Here is a 20,863-nt window from a genome sequence, read left to right as displayed (position 1 = left end):
TCAGTCATCCATCTGTAGGGTTGGGAGTCATATGTCCTCTTGCAATTTTGGGCAAAATTCAAGTTCTTATCAAGGCTCTTTAAAAAAAAAAAAACTTACCATCCTGATTGCACTGTGCGTATTCCAAATGACAGCATAGGGTCAGCAGCAGCATTTTCCAAATCCCCCTGCAGCTTTGCAGGAAAGTGAGGAAAAATAGCTGCTCGTTGATGTTAGGATCAGAAAAGCTTTGGGAGAAACCAGAGTAAGCTTTTGCAAAGTTTCTGCAGAACAAAACCCACAGGGTGCAACAGCAGAGCCTCTGTTGGAAATAACCAAAATCTGTGAAAGTGAAAGATCAACACATTGTACTTGCACCTATGGCTTTAAAAGAGTGTGAGTGAAAAGGAAGTCACAGAAAATGGACTAAAAGAAAAACAGGGCAAGAAGAGGGGAATAGGAAGATGTGAAAGGGCAAAGTCAGAAGAGGCACAGGCACAAAATGAGCTCCTGATTAGTACAGGTAGTAAAAGGAATAAGAAAAAGTGTTAAGTACACAAAAAGCAAAAGTGCAGCAAATGGAACTGTGAGTCTGCTACTTAACAGTGAAGGAGAAAAAATAACTGATGGCAAGGCATAGGCTGAGGTTCTTAATGGATACTTTCCCTCAATTTTCACTAAAAAGCATAATAATAATAATAGCATCCTTGTCTCTGAGCAGTCAAAGGACTTGAGCATCTAGAATGAGTTAATTCATTGCTGGGAGAGAAAGGAGACCTTGGACAGTCCTTCCTCCTGTTCCACACTCTGCTTGTTCTGAGCAAAGGGCAGTTGCAGCTTTTCATGTTTTTGGGCACGGGTGTGCTGGGCTGGGCACAGCGAGTCACAGGTGAGAGGCTGCAGGAGCTCTGCTGGTGCTGGCTCAAATGGTCGGGTTGGGTTGTCATTTAGTAACCAAATGTGTGCTTTGAGCGGTGAACTCAGCTGTGAAACTTCTCCTAAAGTACCAGAATCTCGGTCAGTTTGTGTTTTTTCCAGCACAGTGTTATTCATTATACCCAAATTCCACGAGATGCCTCTCCATGTGGCTGAGGCTGAAGAGCAGCACATCACTTTGAAATTGAAAGCGAGAAAGATGGGAATAAAGAGAGACTACTACATGAATCACAACTTTGTGTCTGTGGGTGAAAGAACTTATTTCTTGGAACTGAAGCTGTAGTTCAGCTTCTTGGGCAGACCCTGGGAGAGCTCCTCAGCAGACTGTGCTGTGGTGTGAAGTGAATTTTCTTCCTGACTGGCAGGTCATTAGTCATTTCTTCTCACAGTAGTCCTGCTTTACTTGTACCATGGCAGCTGACTCAGTTTTATTTTTCTCCCTTTGCTCTTTTCCTCATGCACCAGTGTTCAGCTGCATTCCACATTCATTTTATGGTTCTTTGGCTCCTTTATTGCAGATTTTTACTCACTTGAAGACAGGTGATACCTGGGGTTATAGATTGGGCTGAGTATTTAACACCAGATCCAGCAGGGTTCTGGAGCTGTCTGAAGTAGATGCTCTGATCTTTTCTATTACCATGCAATAAGTTCCTATCTGCCTTTGGAACAAGTGTAATTTATCAATCAGTTACAACTTCTGATTGTGTAGTTGGTACTTGTAAAGGGTGTGTTGTCTTAAGCTCTGCAGTTCTCCTTGTTTTGTCACAGAGTCAACTTTAATTCTTTTTTTTTTTCTTTTTTTCCAGGTCATTTAATGTAAGAAAAGCAGTAACCAGTGACCTAGAGGGTATAAAAACACTAGTTGAAACTCTTAGCTTGAGTGAAAGGATGTGGGATGACTGCAAGATGTTCACCGAGGCTCGCAGGGAGCCAGTGAGTATTTTGGTGATATTGTTCAATTCTGTCCCAAGATCAGCACCTGACCAGGATGAAGCAGTGGCTGAGCCTGCAGCACTCTATAGCAGCTGTACCCAAAGTGCTTTATCTGGGACTCTGAAACACACAGTTATATAGAAAGATTGTGTCAAAACTGGAAATGTGCACCTGTTGCCTTTGCCTTGCAGGACGGGATGCCAGTGCAGGCTTTTGTAGCAGAAGCTGCAGATCAGATCGTTGGTGTCTCTGTCATTAGGGATGAAATGGTAAATTCACTTTGTGTTCTGTGGGCTCTGTGCTGCTGGGTCCTCACCCTGTGCTATGTCCTGAAAGTTTTCCTCCTGTGCTTTTTCTGGTGCTTCAGCACAAAGCCATTCTGCCTCTAAATAGGTGTTTAATCACTTCTCTTCTACTTTCCAAGGCAATAAGCAGCTTTGCCACAAATCCTACAAGGAACAGTAATTCTTCTTCTAGATTTGCTTTCATAACTTTTTTCTCCAATGGTAGAGTCTAAGCAATTGTGAATCATGCACTTGAAAAGAAAAGCCTATTCCCTGATGGAGTAAAGAGAGACATTGCCCATTATTATTGAAAAGTAAACATTTTCCAAGTCTTACTCTTGGCATTCTGCTAGGAATGTAAAGGTGGATTTTAGGTTGTTCAGCAGTTCTCATGCTTAGTTTTTACAATAGAACAGTCACTCCTGTTTCAGAGAGTAAATCTTGATTATATTAAGAGCTAAGAGGATAGACTGAGTGGCAAAGATATCAGTTTATCACTTGAACAGCAAAGACTGGTCAGAGGGCAGTTGTCACCCAACCTTGCTCTGCTCTGTGCAATTCCCTTTTCCACTGGAGTTTGGTGAGAGGCACAGCCTGGGCTTCTGTGCCTGAATGCAGGAAAACCCATGGGGGTGTTTTCCCTCCCTTGGGTGTCAGTTAACCCGTGTCAGGCTCTGTGGGGAAAGGGTGGGGTGTGTTCCCTGGAAATAAGGGTGAGCTGCAAGGAGGGGTTTTGCTAATGAAACGATTTTTGAGAAAATCTGTCCAGTAGCTGAGCTTTGAGTGAGGATAGCTCTCAAAGATTTCAGTGTTCAGGTGTAGTTTCTTGATGGAAAAGTGACTCTTTGGTTGGTATTTGCCAAAATCCTGCCAAGGGAGCTGCTGATCACTGCTGACTCACACATTGCTCATTTTCCAGGATATTGAATATATTAGATCACATTTCAACATTGAGGACTTCATTCTTTTTGATCACTACCAGCAAGAGGAGCATGGCCATCTCTGCCACTTTGTCTTGAATCCTGCATTTCATCACTATACAAAATATTTCCTAAAGGAGATCCTTCGTTTGGGCCACAAATCTTCTCTTTACTACCCTGTTTATCCAGAATATGTGGAGGCCAAGGTAAGGACAAAGTTACTAAATATTGCCATATTTTCTCACTTTATTTTTTGCTTCTATGAATGACTGCAAACAGGGATTTTCTTGTCAATCTGCAGCAAACTGTACTTGTTTTTTTCTTCCTGCCTGGCATGTTCTGGGCCCTTGGACAGAGCAGGACTGATCTGTGGTGTGCACTGGTGTCTTCAGGAAGGGTGGTGGGGATCAGAATGGCCTTGGCCCTGCCTCCCTGCCCAGCACAAGGGTGATGTAGCCCCAGTAAATGCAAGGACATAATCCTAAACACACCCAGGCAGCTTAAACTCTCCCCAAGGGATTCAGGGACTCTGGACTGTCTCACCAAAAGTGAGGGGACCTGCACTCACTGGCTTTTGAAGGGAGTGTTCCTGCAGGTGACACAGGAGAGCTGTAAGAGCTGAACTTGCAATGAAGACAATCCATTTCTGAGTGGTGTGTAATTCAGAAACACTCACATGTGTGTTTTCTCATCAGTATCAGGTCAGACAAGGAAGCACAAGGCAGAATTTGCAAGGTTGTGTGGGCTGGGCAATGCCCAGGCTGCTGGCAGCTCTGATGGGCACACAGTGCATCCAAGGGCAGCTCATCCCTGGTCACACCTGCCTGTCCCCAGACAGGTGGAATGTCCCCCTGGGGACTCCCCTCCAGCTGGGGCTGCTGTGTGCACTGGGCACCTGGCTCAGATGGTGACCTGGCTGGTTTGGAAACCACCTCTGGCTTTTTGGCAGCTTAGGCTTGGGTGCATTTGCAGAAGGATGTTTTCCTGTGCCCTTTTGTGGAGCTGTGAGTGCTCCTGTGAGGAACTGATGTTCCTGCATGGCATTAGGTTCTCAGGTTCTGAAGAGGCACTCACAAAAATGCAGTTTAATGGCACTGGATGGAGAGAAGCTAAATTGTACCAGTGATTCCAGTTTTGGCTGTTTCTAGGCTACCAGGCTACAGAGTTACTCTAAGCTACTTTACCTTATCTAATATCATTATCTAATAAGTGTAAGTGTGATATTTCACTTAGTTCTCAACATAGTAACTTCAAGTTTTTAATATTTGTGGATGGAATGGCACTTGAGTGTAATTTAGTTTGCATTAATGTTCATTCTGTATTTCCTGTAATTCTCTTCCCTTTCATGTTGTAGGTTATGCCAGAGCCAGTCATGCTGTAATAGACAGCTACAGCAATTTCTAATGATCCAGGCTGCTCAGATGAGCTTTAGGGTTTTGTTCATTTCAAATTTCTGCCAGTTTATTAACATTTATCACTTGGATGAAGCAGGCATTTCAGTGGGTATAGAATTTCTGTATAAATTCATATCTGTTCCTTGCCAGGCGAGCAAAGGTTAGCAGCGAGCAGATAACACAACTTAATGAGGTCAAATCAAGCTGATTCATGATCACTATGGAGAAAAATATCCTCCTGGGGAAAATACTCGTGCTGAAAAATCCCATAAACCAAACCACTTGTTTATCTGTCATTCCCACAGAGATAGTAATGTAATTACTCTCATAATTATCTTCATTAGTGTCAGGAATTATCCGCAGTTCATTCCTGCGCTCTGAGCGTGTTTGTTTATTTGCTGATTCTGTCTCTGGTTTAGCAGCAGAGCTGGGAAGGTTGTGTGTGTGTGTGTGCAGCCATCTGTGCCCTTCTCTCTGCTGCACTGTGTGTCTGTGTCTTGCAGCTGCAGCGCCCGTGTGCCCATTCCCTGACACCTGCGCTGCGGTGCCTGGCTCCCGTGCGGCGCAGACGGCAGCGCGCCTGTGCGCCGGCCCCGCGCCTCTGGGCGCAGCAGGTGGGTGCCAGCAGCAGGCAGAGCCAGCGTGCCAGCCAGCAGGGCTGCCAGCAGGGCTGCCACTGCCCTGCCCTGCCCTGCCCTGCCCGTGCTCAGCCTGCTCCTTGATTGCAGCACCCGCCGCAGCGCAGCCCGTGCTTCCCCTTCCCCTTCCCCTTCCCCTTCCCCTTCCCCTTCCCCTTCCCCTTCCCCTTCCCCTTCCCTTCCCCTTCCCCTTCCCCTTCCCCTTCCCCTTCCCCTTCCCCTTCCCTTCCCCTTCCCCTTCCCCTTCCCCTTCCCCTTCCCCTTCCCCTTCCCCTTCCCCTTCCCCTTCCCCTTCCCCTTCCCCTTCCCCTTCCCCTTCCCTTCCCTTCCCCTTCCCCTTCCCCTTCCCCTTCCCCTTCCCCTTTTTTCCCCCTTTTCGCTGCCAGCTGTGTTTAGGTGTCATGCTCCACAAGCAGAAAATAAGACAGAGTCACCATCATGGCACTTTCTGCAGAGATTGTTTCAGTGCATTTTATTTTCAGTCCCTAAGTCAGGTTTGTTCCATGCCCAAGAGACCCTAAAAACACCAAGTGACTTAGAGGCAAAGGAAAAGATTCTTTTCCATTAGCAAATGGTTTGACTCACAAGGAGCTGGTGCAGCCTGGGAGTTCTAAATGAAAATTCTCTTGATTTTTAAAATAGTCTTCATTGTTAAAATAGCTTCAACTCCATTCTCTTACATTTTAAAAATAACTAAATTTTGACGTGAAGGTGATTCCTCAAAAGAGTAAGTAGTGGAGCTGAAATATCAGGCAAAATACAATTAGTGTTGGATTCTCTCGGTAGGTAATTGTTATTTTGTAGAGAAACATAATTAGGGAGCTTTATGTCTGTCTACTAGCTTCCAGTTGGCTGAGATGGGCTTCCATATCATGTTTTTAGTGCTGTCCTTTTCTCAGTTAGTCAGTGGCTTTTGGCACCTAAAACTCTCAATGAGGCAGCAGCTGGCAAAGCCAAATCCAGAACAGGGCTGAGGGTGGTCTGGGTTCAACAGCCTGCCCTCCACATGCACACCCTGCCTTTCTCTCCTCTGCAGAATGGGCTCTGCTGCTTTGCTTCAAACATTCTTCATCTTTAAAGGGGCTGCTCTGCCTAAAAGAGCTCATCTTTGCATTTTTGTTGAAGCTGGGAAATCACAGCCTTCCTGTGTTTGAAAGTTTTGCAAATCTTTTGTCTGCTCGTGTTCTTGATGAGGTTTTCTCAGCTTCTCTGTAGGTAGTGGCACAATGGTTGAAATATCAGGTAATAGAATGTGTGAAAATGTTGCTAAGAAGTTGTGCTGGAAAAACCCCAACTCAAGGCAGCCACTGTGTAAGTATCCCTGCATCTGCCTCTGCATGAATTATAGATTTTTGACAGCCTGTGCTCATCAGAATGGACATCTGGCCCTAAGTGCTGCCTGGTAACTTGAGGATAAAGCCAGTGTGCTGCTGCTGTCAAATAGCAGAACCTGAAACCATGGGGAGCCCAACTGACTCTTGTGTCAGTGAGTGAAGTGACCTTTGGCCCCACAGGTTGGGAGCTGTGGAACACAAGGAGCAGCCCCCATGGGGACCCTGGGTGCAGCCAGGCACAAGGCACTGGCCTCTCTCTGCTCAGATACCTGGAAAGGAAGATTGTGCTTGCTGAAACTGGGTTTCATTAATTCACAAACCACACCTCAGTTTATTTGTCAGGTGATGGATGGGGATCAATGTTATCTCTCTGCCTTTCTGTAGTGATTAAAAGGTTTCTCAGACCTACTGTAAACAGTAAGGTGCAATCTGTGGGGCAGAGAACAACCTGTCCCACCAAAGACGTAAATGTGATCTGCAGAATGGGAAGGCTGAGAAGAGTCACCTTGTGGAATTCAGTGAGCCAAGGTGAAACACATTTTGGTTGTAGAAGATGGCAATGGGCTGGGAAGGGAGGGAGAAAGGAAATGGAGAACAGTGTTGTGAGGAAAGTGTGGATAAAGAGGGAGAAAAGTGCAAGGCAGACAAAGAGTGTGGAGTAGGAATTAGTGGGAAGACGGCTGAGGGCAGCACCTGTAGAGGAGTAAAGAGAAAATATCTCCCATCATCTTTGTATTGGTGGTTTTAAACAAGAACAGGGATTCCAAGCATTTGAGATCACTCCTCATTTCTCTATCCCCTGTCTCCATCCCAGCTCGCCATGCTGGGTTAAACAGGGGGCTTTGCCCTCTCCAGTTAGGAAGCAGCTCCTCCAGGGGTGGATTTGTGCCCTCTTTGTTCCCAGGAGCTGGAGGGCAGGTTATCACTGTAATTGCTGCTTTAGAGTGCTCTGCAGCATTTGTCGCATGAACTGCAAGATGAGGATTGTAAATGCAAGTTGATTTCAGAAATGTAAAATTTTCATTGATTGCCTGCCCTAATTGATTGCGTGAGTATCTGTTGCTTGTAATGGAGACAATTGTGGTGATGTTCTTGCTTTGATACCCACAAGATGCCCCTTGATATCTGGTAATCAACAAATCAACATCTGCCTCTCATCTATTGCTTTTCCAGCTGCCTTCCTCTTGTTCCAGCCCTTCTCAAGCTCTTGCTCTCCTTTTCTAGCTGCTGAGTGCCTTTTTCCAATGAGAGCATGAGGCTGAGCAGCTCACTGTTCTGTGGTTTGTGGGGCTCCCTCAGTCTGTGTCTCCCCAGGACATTCCCCCTGCTCAGGGCACAAGGGGAATCCACTCAGGTTCAGACCCAGGGCAGGCACAGCTACTCTCCTGCTGCCTTCTTCCAGCCCCAAAACCAGGAGAGAGAGCAGCCCCTGAACCCCAGAGAGAGAGAGAGACAGCAGCACCTGAACCCCAGAGAGAGAGAGAGAGAGCAGCACCTGAACCCCAGAGAGAGAGAGAGAGAGCAGCACCTGAACCCCAGAGAGAGAGAGAGAGCAGCACCTGAACCCCAGAGAGAGAGAGAGAGCAGCACCTGAACCCCAGAGAGAGAGAGAGAGCAGCCCCTGAACCCCAGAGAGAGAGAGAGAGAGAGAGCAGCCCCTGAACCCCAGAGAGAGAGAGAGAGAGAGATCAGCCCCTGAACCCCAGAGAGAGAGAGAGAGCAGCCCCTGAACCCCAGAGAGAGAGAGAGAGCAGCACCTGAACCCCAGAGAGAGAGAGAGAGCAGCACCTGAACCCCAGAGAAAGAGAGAGAGAGCAGCCCCTGAACCCCAGAGAGAGAGAGAGCAGCCCCTGAACCCCAGAGAGAGAGAGAGAGAGCAACACCTGAACCCCAGAGAGAGAGAGACCAGCCCCTGAACCCCAGAGAGAGAGAGAGAGAGAGAGCAGCCCCTGAACCCCAGAGAGAGCAGCCCCTGAACCCCAGAGAGAGCAGCCCCTGAACCCCAGAGAGAGAGAGAGCAGCCCCTGAACCCCAGAGAGAGAGAGAGAGAGAGAGCAGCCCCTGAACCCCAGAGAGAGCAGCCCCTGAACCCCAGAGAGAGCAGCCCCTGAACCCCAGAGAGAGAGAGAGCAGCCCCTGAACCCCAGAGAGAGAGAGAGCAGCCCCTGAACCCCAGAGAGAGAGAGAGCAGCCCCTGAACCCCAGAGAGAGAGAGCAGCCCCTGAACCCCAGAGAGAGAGAGAGCAGCCCCTGAACCCCAGAGAGAGAGAGAGAGAGCAACACCTGAACCCCAGAGAGAGAGAGACCAGCCCCTGAACCCCAGAGAGAGAGAGAGAGAGAGAGCAGCCCCTGAACCCCAGAGAGAGAGAGAGCAGCCCCTGAACCCCAGAGAGAGAGAGAGAGAGCAGCCCCTGAACCCCAGAGAGAGAGAGAGCAGCCCCTGAACCCCAGAGAGAGAGAGAGCAGCCCCTGAACCCCAGAGAGAGAGAGAGAGAGCAACACCTGAACCCCAGAGAGAGAGAGACCAGCCCCTGAACCCCAGAGAGAGAGAGAGAGAGAGAGCAGCCCCTGAACCCCAGAGAGAGAGAGAGCAGCCCCTGAACCCCAGAGAGAGAGAGAGAGAGCAGCCCCTGAACCCCAGAGAGAGAGAGAGAGCAGCACCTGAACCCCAGAGAGAGAGAGAGAGCAGCCCCTGAACCCCAGAGAGAGAGAGAGAGAGAGAGCAGCCCCTGAACCCCAGAGAGAGAGAGAGAGAGAGATCAGCCCCTGAACCCCAGAGAGAGAGAGAGAGCAGCCCCTGAACCCCGGAGAGAGAGAGAGAGAGAGAGCAGCACCTGAACCCCAGAGAAAGAGAGAGAGAGCAGCCCCTGAACCCCAGAGAGAGAGAGAGAGAGCAGCCCCTGAACCCCAGAGAGAGAGAGAGAGAGAGCAGCCCCTGAACCCCAGAGAGAGAGAGAGAGCAGCCCCTGAACCCCAGAGAGAGAGAGAGAGAGAGCAGCCCCTGAACCCTAGAGAGAGAGAGAGAGAGCAGCCCCTGAACCCCAGAGAGAGAGAGAGAGAGAGCAGCCCCTGAACCCCAGAGAGAGAGAGAGAGCAGCCCCTGAACCCCAGGGAAAGCAGCACCAGCAGCTTTGCTCTCAGCTGATTCCCTGGCAGTGCCAGTGCAGATGGACCTTGGCTGTGCTGGGGTGGGGCTTTTCCTGCAGGTCTGTGGCACACAGATGAGCGCCTTGTGTGGGAACTTGTTCTTGTCCCTCTGTCAGCTCCCCCTGTCCTTCTGGGGTGTCTGGAAAAGCCACCCAGTGTCACCCTGTCACCCCCCAGACAGTGGCTCCATTTCCTGCAGGGCTGTAAATTCTTCCTGAGTTCTTCTTATCTTTGAAGTACATTTTGGTGCTGATTTTGTGTGTCTGTTCCCACCACACTGTCTCCCTTTGCTGTGCTGAAGAGATTTGGATAAATTGGCTGAGACTGAGCTGAGAAGGCACAAGGAGATGTTGAACTTGCATCCCATCAAGTGTCCCTCTGGAATGACCCCTGTGCCACGCTGGGGTTCAGGCACAGAGCTGGCAGAGCTCCTGCCTGCCCCTTCATCAAACACTTTGTGCCAAAGCAAAAGCAAGGCTCTGATTTGTGTGTGCTGGCACCAACTGGCAGGAGATGCAAAGCTCCAAACTCCTGGTTCCCTCATTGTGGAAACAATTCTTATTTTGGTCTATCAGTCACTGCAGTCATGTTGCACAAACAGCAGTGGGTTAAATCAGAGCCCTGAATCTCTTACCAAGTGCTGCTGGCCTTCATGTCATTACTGGTGGAGTAGAAAACTATTGATAATAAAATAATTTTTAATTATTTTGTCATAAATAAACAATTTATAAACTTGTTTGCTTTCTCACCATCTGGGAGCATTCTGTTCTCCATCTGCTTCATGTAATTATCAATGTAAGGGAAGAATAGGTGATATAATTAACAAGAATAACTGATCCACAATGAAGAACAAAAATGTCACACATCTGTTGAATTATTTCCTTGGTTTTGCCCTTTTACTATTATTCATGCTATTGGGTTTATTATATTTTTATTTCATGGCTGCATTCAAGCTGTCAGGTTTTATTGCACGGTTTAGAATTGTTTTTTCTGCTCCTGCTCATAAAAAGACAGAATAGTTGCAGAGGTCCATGAAGTGTTTTATAAATTTAGTTCCATGTGAGGTTCAAATGGAAAATGGAGGCCAAGGCTCTGCCAACTCCCCAGTTTCCAGTGTGTGGAGGAATTTCTGTGTGTTTATTGATGGTGCTTGTGCTAAAGGCTGTGAGTAAATGGCCTGAGAGCTGTTTAAAATGATAATTTAAATGGTAATTTAAACAGAAACCTGACAGGAAAAGCATCCTTGCTTTCAGATTTGCCTTGTTGCATTGCAGTATGTTCACAACTACAAACTCAAATTACCTGTATTCACAAGTCATGTCATGTAGGAGCCACCCTGGGTGATTCTCTTTTCTTTTTATGCCCATTATAAAATTGCAGGGCTTTAAAAGAGTCAATATTTACCATGTTTTGTGAAAAGGAGAAATTAGCTATCAGGTAACACCAGAAAAAATAATCTAAACATTTTTGAATTTGACAGACTTTCTCTTGGGGGGAAGCTTGTTTAAAAAACAGAAATGAAACTGATTTCTATGAGTGTTTGTGTAAAACTCATCCCTAGATTCTGGTGTCCCCTCCAAACTCCTGGGGCTTTTCTTTCTTTCCTCACTCTCTGTGGCTTCCAGTTTCTAGTGTTTAGGCCAGTTCATTACCAGCTGCCTGAACTTATTTTAGCTCAGTTATAATTCAAAGGTAATAAAAACAAGGACTTAAAATGGAATTTTAAAGCACAGAGGGGACAGAGGCTTCCACAGAGCAATCCTTGGTAGAGTTCCTGCAGCAACTGCAGGCTGGTTCTGGCACTTTCATTTTAATTCAGTTTTTATCTGTGTGCAGCTGAAGCACTGGAATGTACTGAATGTGGCTAAAATATGGGAGGTTTTTCAGGGTTTGGGCTTTATTTTCATTGTTAGACCTCTCCTGAGATAAAGGGGAAATGCAGCAGGGAGGATGGATGGATGGATGGAGAATTCCCTCATTCTGGATCTCAAGGCTCGTGTATCCAGGGTTCCTTTGTGCTGCAATTTGTGTGTGTACGTTGGGATTGCAAACAAAGGGTAGCTGTGGGTAGTTCTCAGTTAACCAGGGGAGTAGTATTAATTTTTAAAGCAGTAACTGTTGCTTAAGATGCTCATGTGCTTGAGTAATGCATTTTTAATGCTTTTGTGGCATGTGCATGGATGGAAATGCATTATTTATTGTTCTCCCCCTGGCTGCTGCAGGTGCTGGTTTATTGCAGCAGCAGGCACACAAACAGCCCTTCTGAAGTGAGGCTGAGAACACATTTCCTCACTGCAAATGTCACTGGGGTGTGTGCACTGCTGCCAGCACATTGTGTTTGCAGGGCTGAGTGTCACACCGTTGTGGGAGGCAGCAGATGGCATCATTACCAGCAATGTTTACCACTTCTGTGCATGTGTGAAACGAAAATAAGATGACCTATCTTTGTTTTGAAAGCGTGGTGTGGTGCTGCACAGGTGTTAATGACATTTGCAGTAAACTGAAATAGGCACTTCTGCTTGCAAACAGGTCACACTTGGCTTAAAGCTCTTCCTGAGCTGTTTGTTAGGTTGGTAGTTCCAGCTTGAAAGGGAGTGTTTACCATTAGAAAATGGAGAACCATGTCTACTTTCTCTAAAACATGATTCTCTAGCCCTGCTCACTGCTGAGTGTCTGTCTGTGTGTGTGTGGGCAGCTGCCCCTGCAGGCTGACTCAGTGTGCCCAGACCCCTGTCACTGTCCCTTGCCCTCCTTCCTTGCCAGGAAAAGGGGGGAACTGAGCTGTGGGAGTGGCACCTTTCTGAGCCCATCCCCTTGGGTTTGGAGCAGAGCAGCGAGAATCATCAGCTCCTTACAGAAGAGTCAGCTCTCTGGGCTGGGGATCCACATGTCAGGGCTCAGAGGGAAAAGAGCAGCTTTTTACCATGGTAACAGTGGCTCTGTCAGGAAATGGAATAGATGTGTCCCTGCTCTGCTCTCCTGTGCTGCTGCTGGGGTTGAGCAGGGAATCCCTGGGTTTGCATGGAGGCACTGGCACATCATTGTGTGAACACGGAGGGGGCTTTTTCCAGGAGCTGAAGATCATCACCCACACGGGCATAATAAAGGTGTAATAGCACTGACTTCATTCACAAGGGCCCTGGGGAGCTGTGGATGGAAATATTCTGTGCAGCCCAGGTGTTATCTGTCCCAGCCAGTTCCCAAAGAAGGGCTCCTTGACAAAGACAGAGCAATCAGGGCTGCACTCTTCATCGTTTCTTTTTCTGATTTCCTTCTGTTTCTGGTGTTGGTATAAATCTGGGAATGCTTGGAAACAGCTTTTGAAAACATGTTTGCAGAGATTTCTAATGAGGCTTTTTGGAATGTAGCTAGTATTTAGAAAACAATTGCTAATGCAGGCTGGAAAAGCATGAATTTTCCAATCAGTTTTGTTCCTATCACCTTGGTAAACATTGATGTTTCTTTTTTTAACTTGTGGTTCAAATGGAGCTTGCAATGAAAATAGCTCTGTTTGCTCACCTTGTTGTTTGCCTGCTGCTGTGGCTGAGCTCAGCACTCCTCTGTAACAGGTCTGGTAATTGCTCTCACTGCCTCTGGTGGCTTCTGCAACCACACTTGAGATCCTGGGGCTCCTCTGCAGCAGCTTTAGGGAGCCCTTGTTGAGGAGTCCCAGGGAGGACTGAGCAGCTCTCACCCACCACTGTCAGGGCTCAAACACTGACTCCAAACTTCTGTTTTTACATTTCTGGCTGTTCAATTTCCATGCTTTTGGTTGTTGGAATGAAGCTAATGTTTGCTATAAACCCTGACCTATTGTAGAACAATTATTATAAATGTGTGTAGAAAACCTACAGCAACCCAGGGTTCCAATGTTTAATAACAGAACTAAGAGGAGCCTCAAAATATCCTGTATGTGAGTTTGTACCACCAGCATATCATGTGAAGTGCCATGAATCCATTGCCAAGGCATGTGCAGAGCAAGCAGAAAGCTGGACACGGAGCTGTGTGTGGTTGGAAAGTGCAGAGAAAAGCATGTGTTTGCTGAAACACAATCAATATTTCATGGCTGTTTGTCCAGTGGGGTGGCAGGATGTGTGCATGGGATGCCAGGGATGAAAGCTGCTGTGCCAGGCTGTGCTGTGAGAGCAGGGGCTGTGTGCTCAGTGCCTGGGGCTCTGGTTTGGGGCTCAGAGGATGGCACTGCCTCTCCATGGGCAGGAATTGCCCCATGGGCTGATGCCAAGGGCCACCCCTGCCTGCTCTGCCCTCCCTCTGCCCCAGGCAGGAGCAGCATGGGCTGCAGGGCTGCCAGTACCCCCAATAACCATGGGGGAACCAAAGAAAACCCTCCTCTCTGGCCTTACATGTGCCTTGCATGCATCCACCAGTGGCAATTAATGCCTTTCACCTCGCATTAGTTAATGATTGCCAGTTTATTTCATAGATTGGATACAAAAGAAATGCTCTAGTTTGCTATTGACCTATCAATTATGATGTCTGATTATCCCTCTGGGGGGCACAGGTAGCCATTTGTCCTGACACTTTGTTAAAATAAGTGTTATGGGAGCAATCCACCTAATTCCTCACTCCCCAGGGCCCTTTAGTGCACTTAGCTGTGGAAAGGTGATTTTGGAGCATGCCAGCTGTTGGTGCTGGGGCCATTGTGTGGGGAACAAAACAGGTTATATTCTGCATCTAGGCTGCCTTTGTGTCACTGATACAGAAGCCATTTTATAAATTAGACACAACTTTTCCCAGGGAAATTGTATTCCCACTTTAATTGCTGCAGTGCATTAAAACAAAGCAGCAGCAGAGCAGTGGGAGGTGTTGGAGCTTAGCATTGCCTCCAGGCTCATTGGGTTTGTGCTGCTTGCTGCTGGCATTGCTGCCTGTTTTCATTGATTAGTGACATTGCAATCGTTTATTTGCATGGTTTTTACCAGTCCTGGGGATGTGAGTACCTGGGTGAGGGCACAATGTCCTCCTTGCCTTATTGTGGGGCTGGGAGAGCTGCACACCTGCCAGCACTGGCAGGGCAGCAGCTCCTGGGGCTGGGGCACAACCACTGGCTGAGAGATCAGAAATGCACTCACAGTTTGGCTTGGACTGGTGGGGGATGTCTGCAACACTTGGCACTGGCTCTTCTCATTTCCTGAAATCTCCTCTAAAGGTGCACACTTCCAGGGAAATACCACGGGCTTGGTCAGTGTGCAGGTGTCACAGAGGCAGTCTGTATGATTTATTTATCATTGAACCCCTTTTTGCTGGCAGATCCTTGTGTAAGGATCATTTCAGAGCACTGTCTTTTTTGGGATGATGGAGGTTCTCTGCAGGCTCTTGCTGGTGTCCTTTGCAGCAGGTGGTTCTGTCCTTGCCCAGGCATTCTTCACTGACCATACTTTTGGAGATATCTCTGGAATTTTCCCAGTCCAGTCCTTGAGATGAATCTGGCTCACCACTGGATGTCATCATTGCACTGTTGTGAACTGCAGCTCAAGGAACATTTATCTGGCAGTAAAAAATATCGTTGCCTGACCAAAGGTGCCATTTAATTTTGCTGCATTGTGAATGATTTGCTGTGCACTGATGCCATGGGGCAGGGAGCTGATCCCTCATGCTTCCTGAAGGGACTGGCAGCACTGCAGTGAGCTCCACAGTGTGCTGTGCCTCTGCTCAAACCCCAGCTGTGGAGCTCCACCAGAGCAAAGACATGGCATGAAACACCTCTTGGGGATCTCAGTGTGCTGTGTGCTTAATTGAGAAGCCCATGTAATTACCACAGCTTTCAAAGAAACTACTTACTCTGCATCTATTGACTTACTCTGTCAGCTGCTATAGAGAGAACGTATTTCTAATGTACTTCCATAGCAGGAATTTAGAGGACCTAATTTTATTAGTGCTGGCTCCTATTTGTAGCAGAGGAAAACCTGTTGGAAGCCTTAGATTGCTTCCTTCTGAATTTATAGGGGAAGTGTCTGACAAATACCAAAAGGGGCTCCAGTTTGGATTGGCTTTCCTGGTGCAGCTATGAACCTGCAGTCCCCCATTCTGTGAAATGGAGTGTGGGCAACCCAGAGCAGCAGGAAAAATGCCAAGTGTGCTGTACCATGAGATGGAAAGTATTTCATCAGAAATCTGAAAGTTAAATATAGTCAAGGTAAAAAAACCACAAAAAAAATCCCCCCAAAAACCTGCAATAGTATCTCATCTCTTAGGTGCATATTTGTTTTGAGAATCTCTATTAGGCAGTGAGACCTAGAGACACATGGAAAAAAATAGGTACACATAGGTATAAAAATGGCCTTAGCAATGTGTAAATTAAGTTCCTGAGGAGTTTGATGAATGGCAGTAAGTGATAGCACAGGCTGGGTCATGTCAGTGAGCCAGAAGTTTGGTGTGAATGCAAGGTAATGCATCACTGAGAGTTTAATGATTCCTAGCAAAAAAAAAAAAAAAAAAAAAAAAAAAAAAAAAAAAAAAAAAAAAAAAGCTATTTTTAAAATGCTTCTTTATGTCTTACATGTTTTTATACAGCAGAAATATTCTTTGAACCACACAAATCGAAAGCTGGTGCTGACACCAAAAGTGTGTATCAACACTAGAATTGTGGTGGTTGGTGCATCTGACGTTGGAATCTCTTTTCTGGAAACGCTGGTTTTTTGGTAAGTTTTTAATTTTATTTGCTTTGCTCCCTTTTGTATCAATGGGATTGTTTGTTGCATTCAGAGCATCCCTTGAGTCTGTCTCAGTGTTCTGGCTGTGAAGTGTCTGGGCACTGGGGATGGAGGGATGGGTGCTGGATTAAGGGAAAGGCATGCTGAAAATGAGAACTGAGAACACCTCAAGTCACTTTGGTCATTGCTCTTAAACCCCAGTGCTGTGGGGGGAGGTGGAGTCAGTGGGGAGTCACACTGGGAGGATGCAGAGTTTAATCACACATACTAGAAATGCCATGAAAGACTTGAAGAAATGAGTATAAAGTTCAAAATCTGAGCATGATTCTTACAAGGTGCACAAGAACTGAGAGAGTCTGGTGCTTTTATGGGAGGCAGAGAATGGGAAATTCTACCTTTTTTTCTTTTATCAGTTAATCCAGGAGTTTGTATTTCTACAACCATTGATAACATCACAAATGCATCAAGAGAAGAATAAATTGAAGTGTTTTATAGATGTTGTATTGCTGGAGCAGTGCAGAAAAAATTTCTGCTTCTTGACTTCCTGTACTCAGCACCTTTAGGCTTTCAGTTCTACCCAAATCCAGTTAAATCTGTTCTTTAGAGCTTCTAACCCATTTCTTGTTGTTCCTCCTGTGCTGTTTTCTGCTGACATTTCATTATAGAGCACTGTGGGGAAGCCAAAGTGTGTGTTTGTGCTCCAGCTGTGCCAGCTGTGAGCAGCCTGTTCAGGTGTTTGTTCTCTGTGTTTGTGTTCCAGCTGTGCCAGCTGTGAGCAACCTGTGCAGCTGTTCCTCAGGGTGTTTGTGCTCCAGCTGTGCCAGCTGTGAGCAGCCTGTGCAGCTGTTCCCTGTGTTAGTGTTCCAGCTGTGCCAGCTGTGAGCAGCCTGTGCAGCTGTTCCCTGTGTTTGTGTTCCAGCTGTGCCAGCTGTGAGCAGCCTGTGCAGCTGTTCCTCAGGGTGTTTGTGTTCCAGCTGTGCCAGCTGTGAGCAGCCTGTGCAGCTGTTCCTCAGGGTGTTTGTGTTCCAGCTGTGCCAGCTGTGAGCAGCCTGTGCAGCTGTTCCCTGTGTTAGTGTTCCAGCTGTGCCAGCTGTGAGCAGCCTGTGCAGCTGTTCCTCAGGGTGTTTGTGCTCCAGCTGTGCCAGCTGTGAGCAGCCTGTGCAGCTGTTCCCTGTGTTAGTGTTCCAGCTGTGCCAGCTGTGAGCAGCCTGTGCAGCTGTTCCCTGTGTTTGTGTTCCAGCTGTGCCAGCTGTGAGCAGCCTGTGCAGCTGTTCCTCAGGGTGTTTGTGTTCCAGCTGTGCCAGCTGTGAGCAGCCTGTGCAGCTGTTCCTCAGGGTGTTTGTGTTCCAGCTGTGCCAGCTGTGAGCAGCCTGTGCAGCTGTTCCCTGTGTTAGTGTTCCAGCTGTGCCAGCTGTGAGCAGCCTGTGCAGCTGTTCCTCAGGGTGTTTGTGCTCCAGCTGTGCCAGCTGTGAGCAGCCTGTTCAGGTGTTTGTTCTCTGTGTTAGTGCTCCAGCTGTGCCAGCTGTGAGCAGCCTGTGCAGCTGTTCCCTGTGTTAGTGTTCCAGCTGTGCCAGCTGTGAGCAGCCTGTGCAGGTGTTCCTCAGGGTGTTTGTGTTCCAGCTGTGCCAGCTGTGAGCAGCCTGTGCAGCTGTTCCTCAGGGTGTTTGTGTTCCAGCTGTGCCAGCTGTGAGCAGCCTGTTCAGGTGTTTGTTCTCTGTGTTAGTGCTCCAGCTGTGCCAGCTGTGAGCAGCCTGTGCAGGTGTTCTCTGTGTTAGTGCTCCAGCTGTGAGCAGCCTGTGCAGCTGTTCTCTGTGTTTGTGCTACAGCTGTGCCAGCTGTGAGCAGCCTGTGCGGCTGTTCTCTGTGTTTGTGCTCCAGCTGTGCCAGCTGTGAGCAGCCTGTGCAGCTGTTCCTCAGGGTGTTTGTGCTCCAGCTGTGCCAGCTGTGAGCAGCCTGTGCAGCTGTTCTGTGTTTGTGCTCCAGCTGTGCCAGCTGTGAGCAGCCTGTGCAGCTGTTCCTCAGGGTGTTTGTGCTCCAGCTGTGCCAGCTGTGAGCAGCCTGTGCAGCTGTTCCCTTGTCCTCACTGAGCTTCTCTTGGCACCCAGCCCCACAGAGCCAGCAGGCAGCACTTAGAGCACTTGCACAGAATTTATATTAATAGAGGTATAAATTTGGGAAAGATTAGTTTTTAATTTTCACATCAGCAGCAAATAGCCTCCTGATCAATGTGAAGGCCTTTTAAAACAATTTACTTTAATTTACTCATAATTTTCTAATATTCCCTGCAAAGGTTACATGCACTAAAAATAGCTGGATTGAATCAATTTGTGAGCCCTAATCCTTAAAAAGAGGAAGTCGTTTTCTCATCATTATTCTTCATACTTAATTATTTTACATTTCCAGTCACCATAGAAACACACAAATGTAATTCACTTACCGACGTGGCAATGATTAGAACTCCATCTTGCAAGTGTTTCCAACTTCTGTGAGACTGAAGAAATACATTTTTGTTACTTGCTTGGTTTGGGGTGTTTTCTCTGCATTCCTTTGGTGGTTTCAAAGCGATGGGTGTGGGAGCAGGTCAGAGCAGAACATCTCAGGGTTGCAATCCCCAATATTTCCTCTCAGTGCTGGGGCTGGTTCCTGCAGCAGGATGGAAGTTTGGATTAAGGATGGTGTGTCTTGTCACTGGTCCCAGTGCAGGGAACCCACTGGCTTTTACCAGCTCATTACATGCAGCTCTGAAATCACTATTGCTTTTGATTACAGGGAAAAGTGGCTTTAATCCCTGGTTTTGAAAACTTCCTTAATCCAAACCCTGATGTAAGCAAAGACTTATTCTCTGAGGATATTGGAATGTATGTAATGTGCACATGAGATAGTCATAAATGAATGGTGCCTAAAATCACAGTATTTTAATGTGAAATGGTTATGAAATCTATTTCCTCCTCCCTACATTAAAATAATTGTTGCATTTAAGAACCAGATTGATTAAAGTACATTTTTGTGGAAACCCTGAGTTCTTTTTCTGAGTAGAGTTTGATCCAGTACAGTAAACCAGCATTGTTCATGGCAGGATGGTGTGAGCCACTGAGAGCTGGGATAGCCAGGATCAGCTCCATGGATGAACAGGGATCCTGTGAGCCCCTGGCAGCTCAGGGTGCCCAGGATCAGCTCCATGGATGAACAGGGATGCTCTGAGCCCTTATCTGGCAGCACAGGGCACACAATATCCTGCACATCTGGCCTGTTTGGCTGTAGTTAGCATAATGCTTGCTGGTTAATTAGGCTTTTTATCTTTGCATTTGTCTGGGAACATCTGAAGCCTTCCATGTTGCCTGTCACTAATTAGTTGACTAATTAAATAGTTAGTGCTTACTAGCTGATCACAGAATGGGTTAGTGATGGCCATTGTTGTGTCCTGTTTGTCCCCAGCCTTTGTGGCCTGCCATGGCTCTGGTGAGCAGAGCTGAGGCTGTGACAGAGATAAATGTGATGGGTCAGAGCTGGCAATGTCACACAGGCACATCAGGACAGCAGTGACTGATGCCAGGCACAGGCAGGGGAGAGTGTGGGTCAGCACAGCCTCCCCACAGCCTCTGCCAGAGAATGAGACTCAGTATTTTAATTACCATCAATATTTTATAGCTGCAGCCTTGCTTTGAGGCTGTCTGCAGCTTTAAATAAGATTATTGCAACTTGAAGTACTTGCCCTTTGAACATATGCAAACACTTCTCTGAGCCCAAACTGTTCTTTCACACTTGAAATTTGTAAGTATTTGTAGATTTTCTCTTGTTACTATTTATATTTGAATACATACTGTAGGGACTTCCCATGTTGATTTTAGTAACCTAGATTGTGAACATGCTGCAGATCCAGAGTGGGTGTTCTAGTTTTTGTAAGCAAAACCAGTTGCTGGGAAGTGAGGTGACTGGAAGGGACAAAAGCAGGGAAGCCACAGGAGGGGGCTGAGGTGTTTCAAAATAATGAATTATAAGGTGGATGGCAGTTCAAAAGAAGAAACTGGAAAAAGACACGTTTGGTGATGTTCATTGAGAAATCAAGATTGTGGACTGATGTAAAACCACCTGAAATAATAGGAATTGGTAAAGGAATTAGAAGGCAACAGGTGTGTTTAATTTTATTGTCTATAAAAGGATCGGCACAGAGGATGAGACAAGCAATATAACCGCAAGAAAATAACTGCAGAGAAGGAAACCTGGGACTAAGCACTTGAAGGGGGAAGAGTGAGAGGAGTGGTTCATGTAACCTGGCAGGAGAATCCCAATTTAACTGGAGAAACAGCTTCTGAGGCAGGATTGCCCTGGGGTGGGCTGGGATAGAGTTGTTTGGATTGCATATGAGAATAATGCTGATAACTCACTGATGTAATTTGTTACTAAGTACTGAACCTCAAGTTCAAAGTTTGGAGTGAGTGAAGCACTCCCAAATCCTTGGAGGGTGTTATCAAAGGGGAAGGAAATGTTCTTTAGCTCTTGAATGGATTCTTGCTAAGATGTCAAAAATGGTGACACTGTGGTTTTCATGGCTGCACTTAGGGGTTGTTCTTAGGATGACAGCATCTGATAAAACTACCAATGAACCTGGCAGGAAGTTTCTGTG

General features: G+C 47.0%; 1 protein-coding gene across 1 annotated transcript in view; it reads left to right on the top strand.

The window, feature by feature from the left end:
* CFAP61 (cilia and flagella associated protein 61) overlaps positions 1-20,863 on the top strand; it is a 68,123-nt gene that overhangs the window by 11,368 nt on the left and 35,892 nt on the right. Inside the window, exons 7-11 of the mRNA XM_079298264.1 lie at positions 1,722-1,848; positions 2,040-2,117; positions 3,052-3,258; positions 4,950-5,060; positions 16,100-16,227. Coding sequence (XP_079154390.1) covers positions 1,722-1,848; positions 2,040-2,117; positions 3,052-3,258; positions 4,950-5,060; positions 16,100-16,227 — 651 coding nt within the window. The remainder of the gene's footprint in view (positions 1-1,721; positions 1,849-2,039; positions 2,118-3,051; positions 3,259-4,949; positions 5,061-16,099; positions 16,228-20,863) is intronic.

This window comes from Erithacus rubecula (assembly GCF_903797595.1).
Source record: "Erithacus rubecula genome assembly, chromosome: 2".
NCBI lineage: Eukaryota > Metazoa > Chordata > Aves > Passeriformes > Muscicapidae > Erithacus > Erithacus rubecula.
This window is presented reverse-complemented; position numbering and strand designations above follow the sequence as displayed.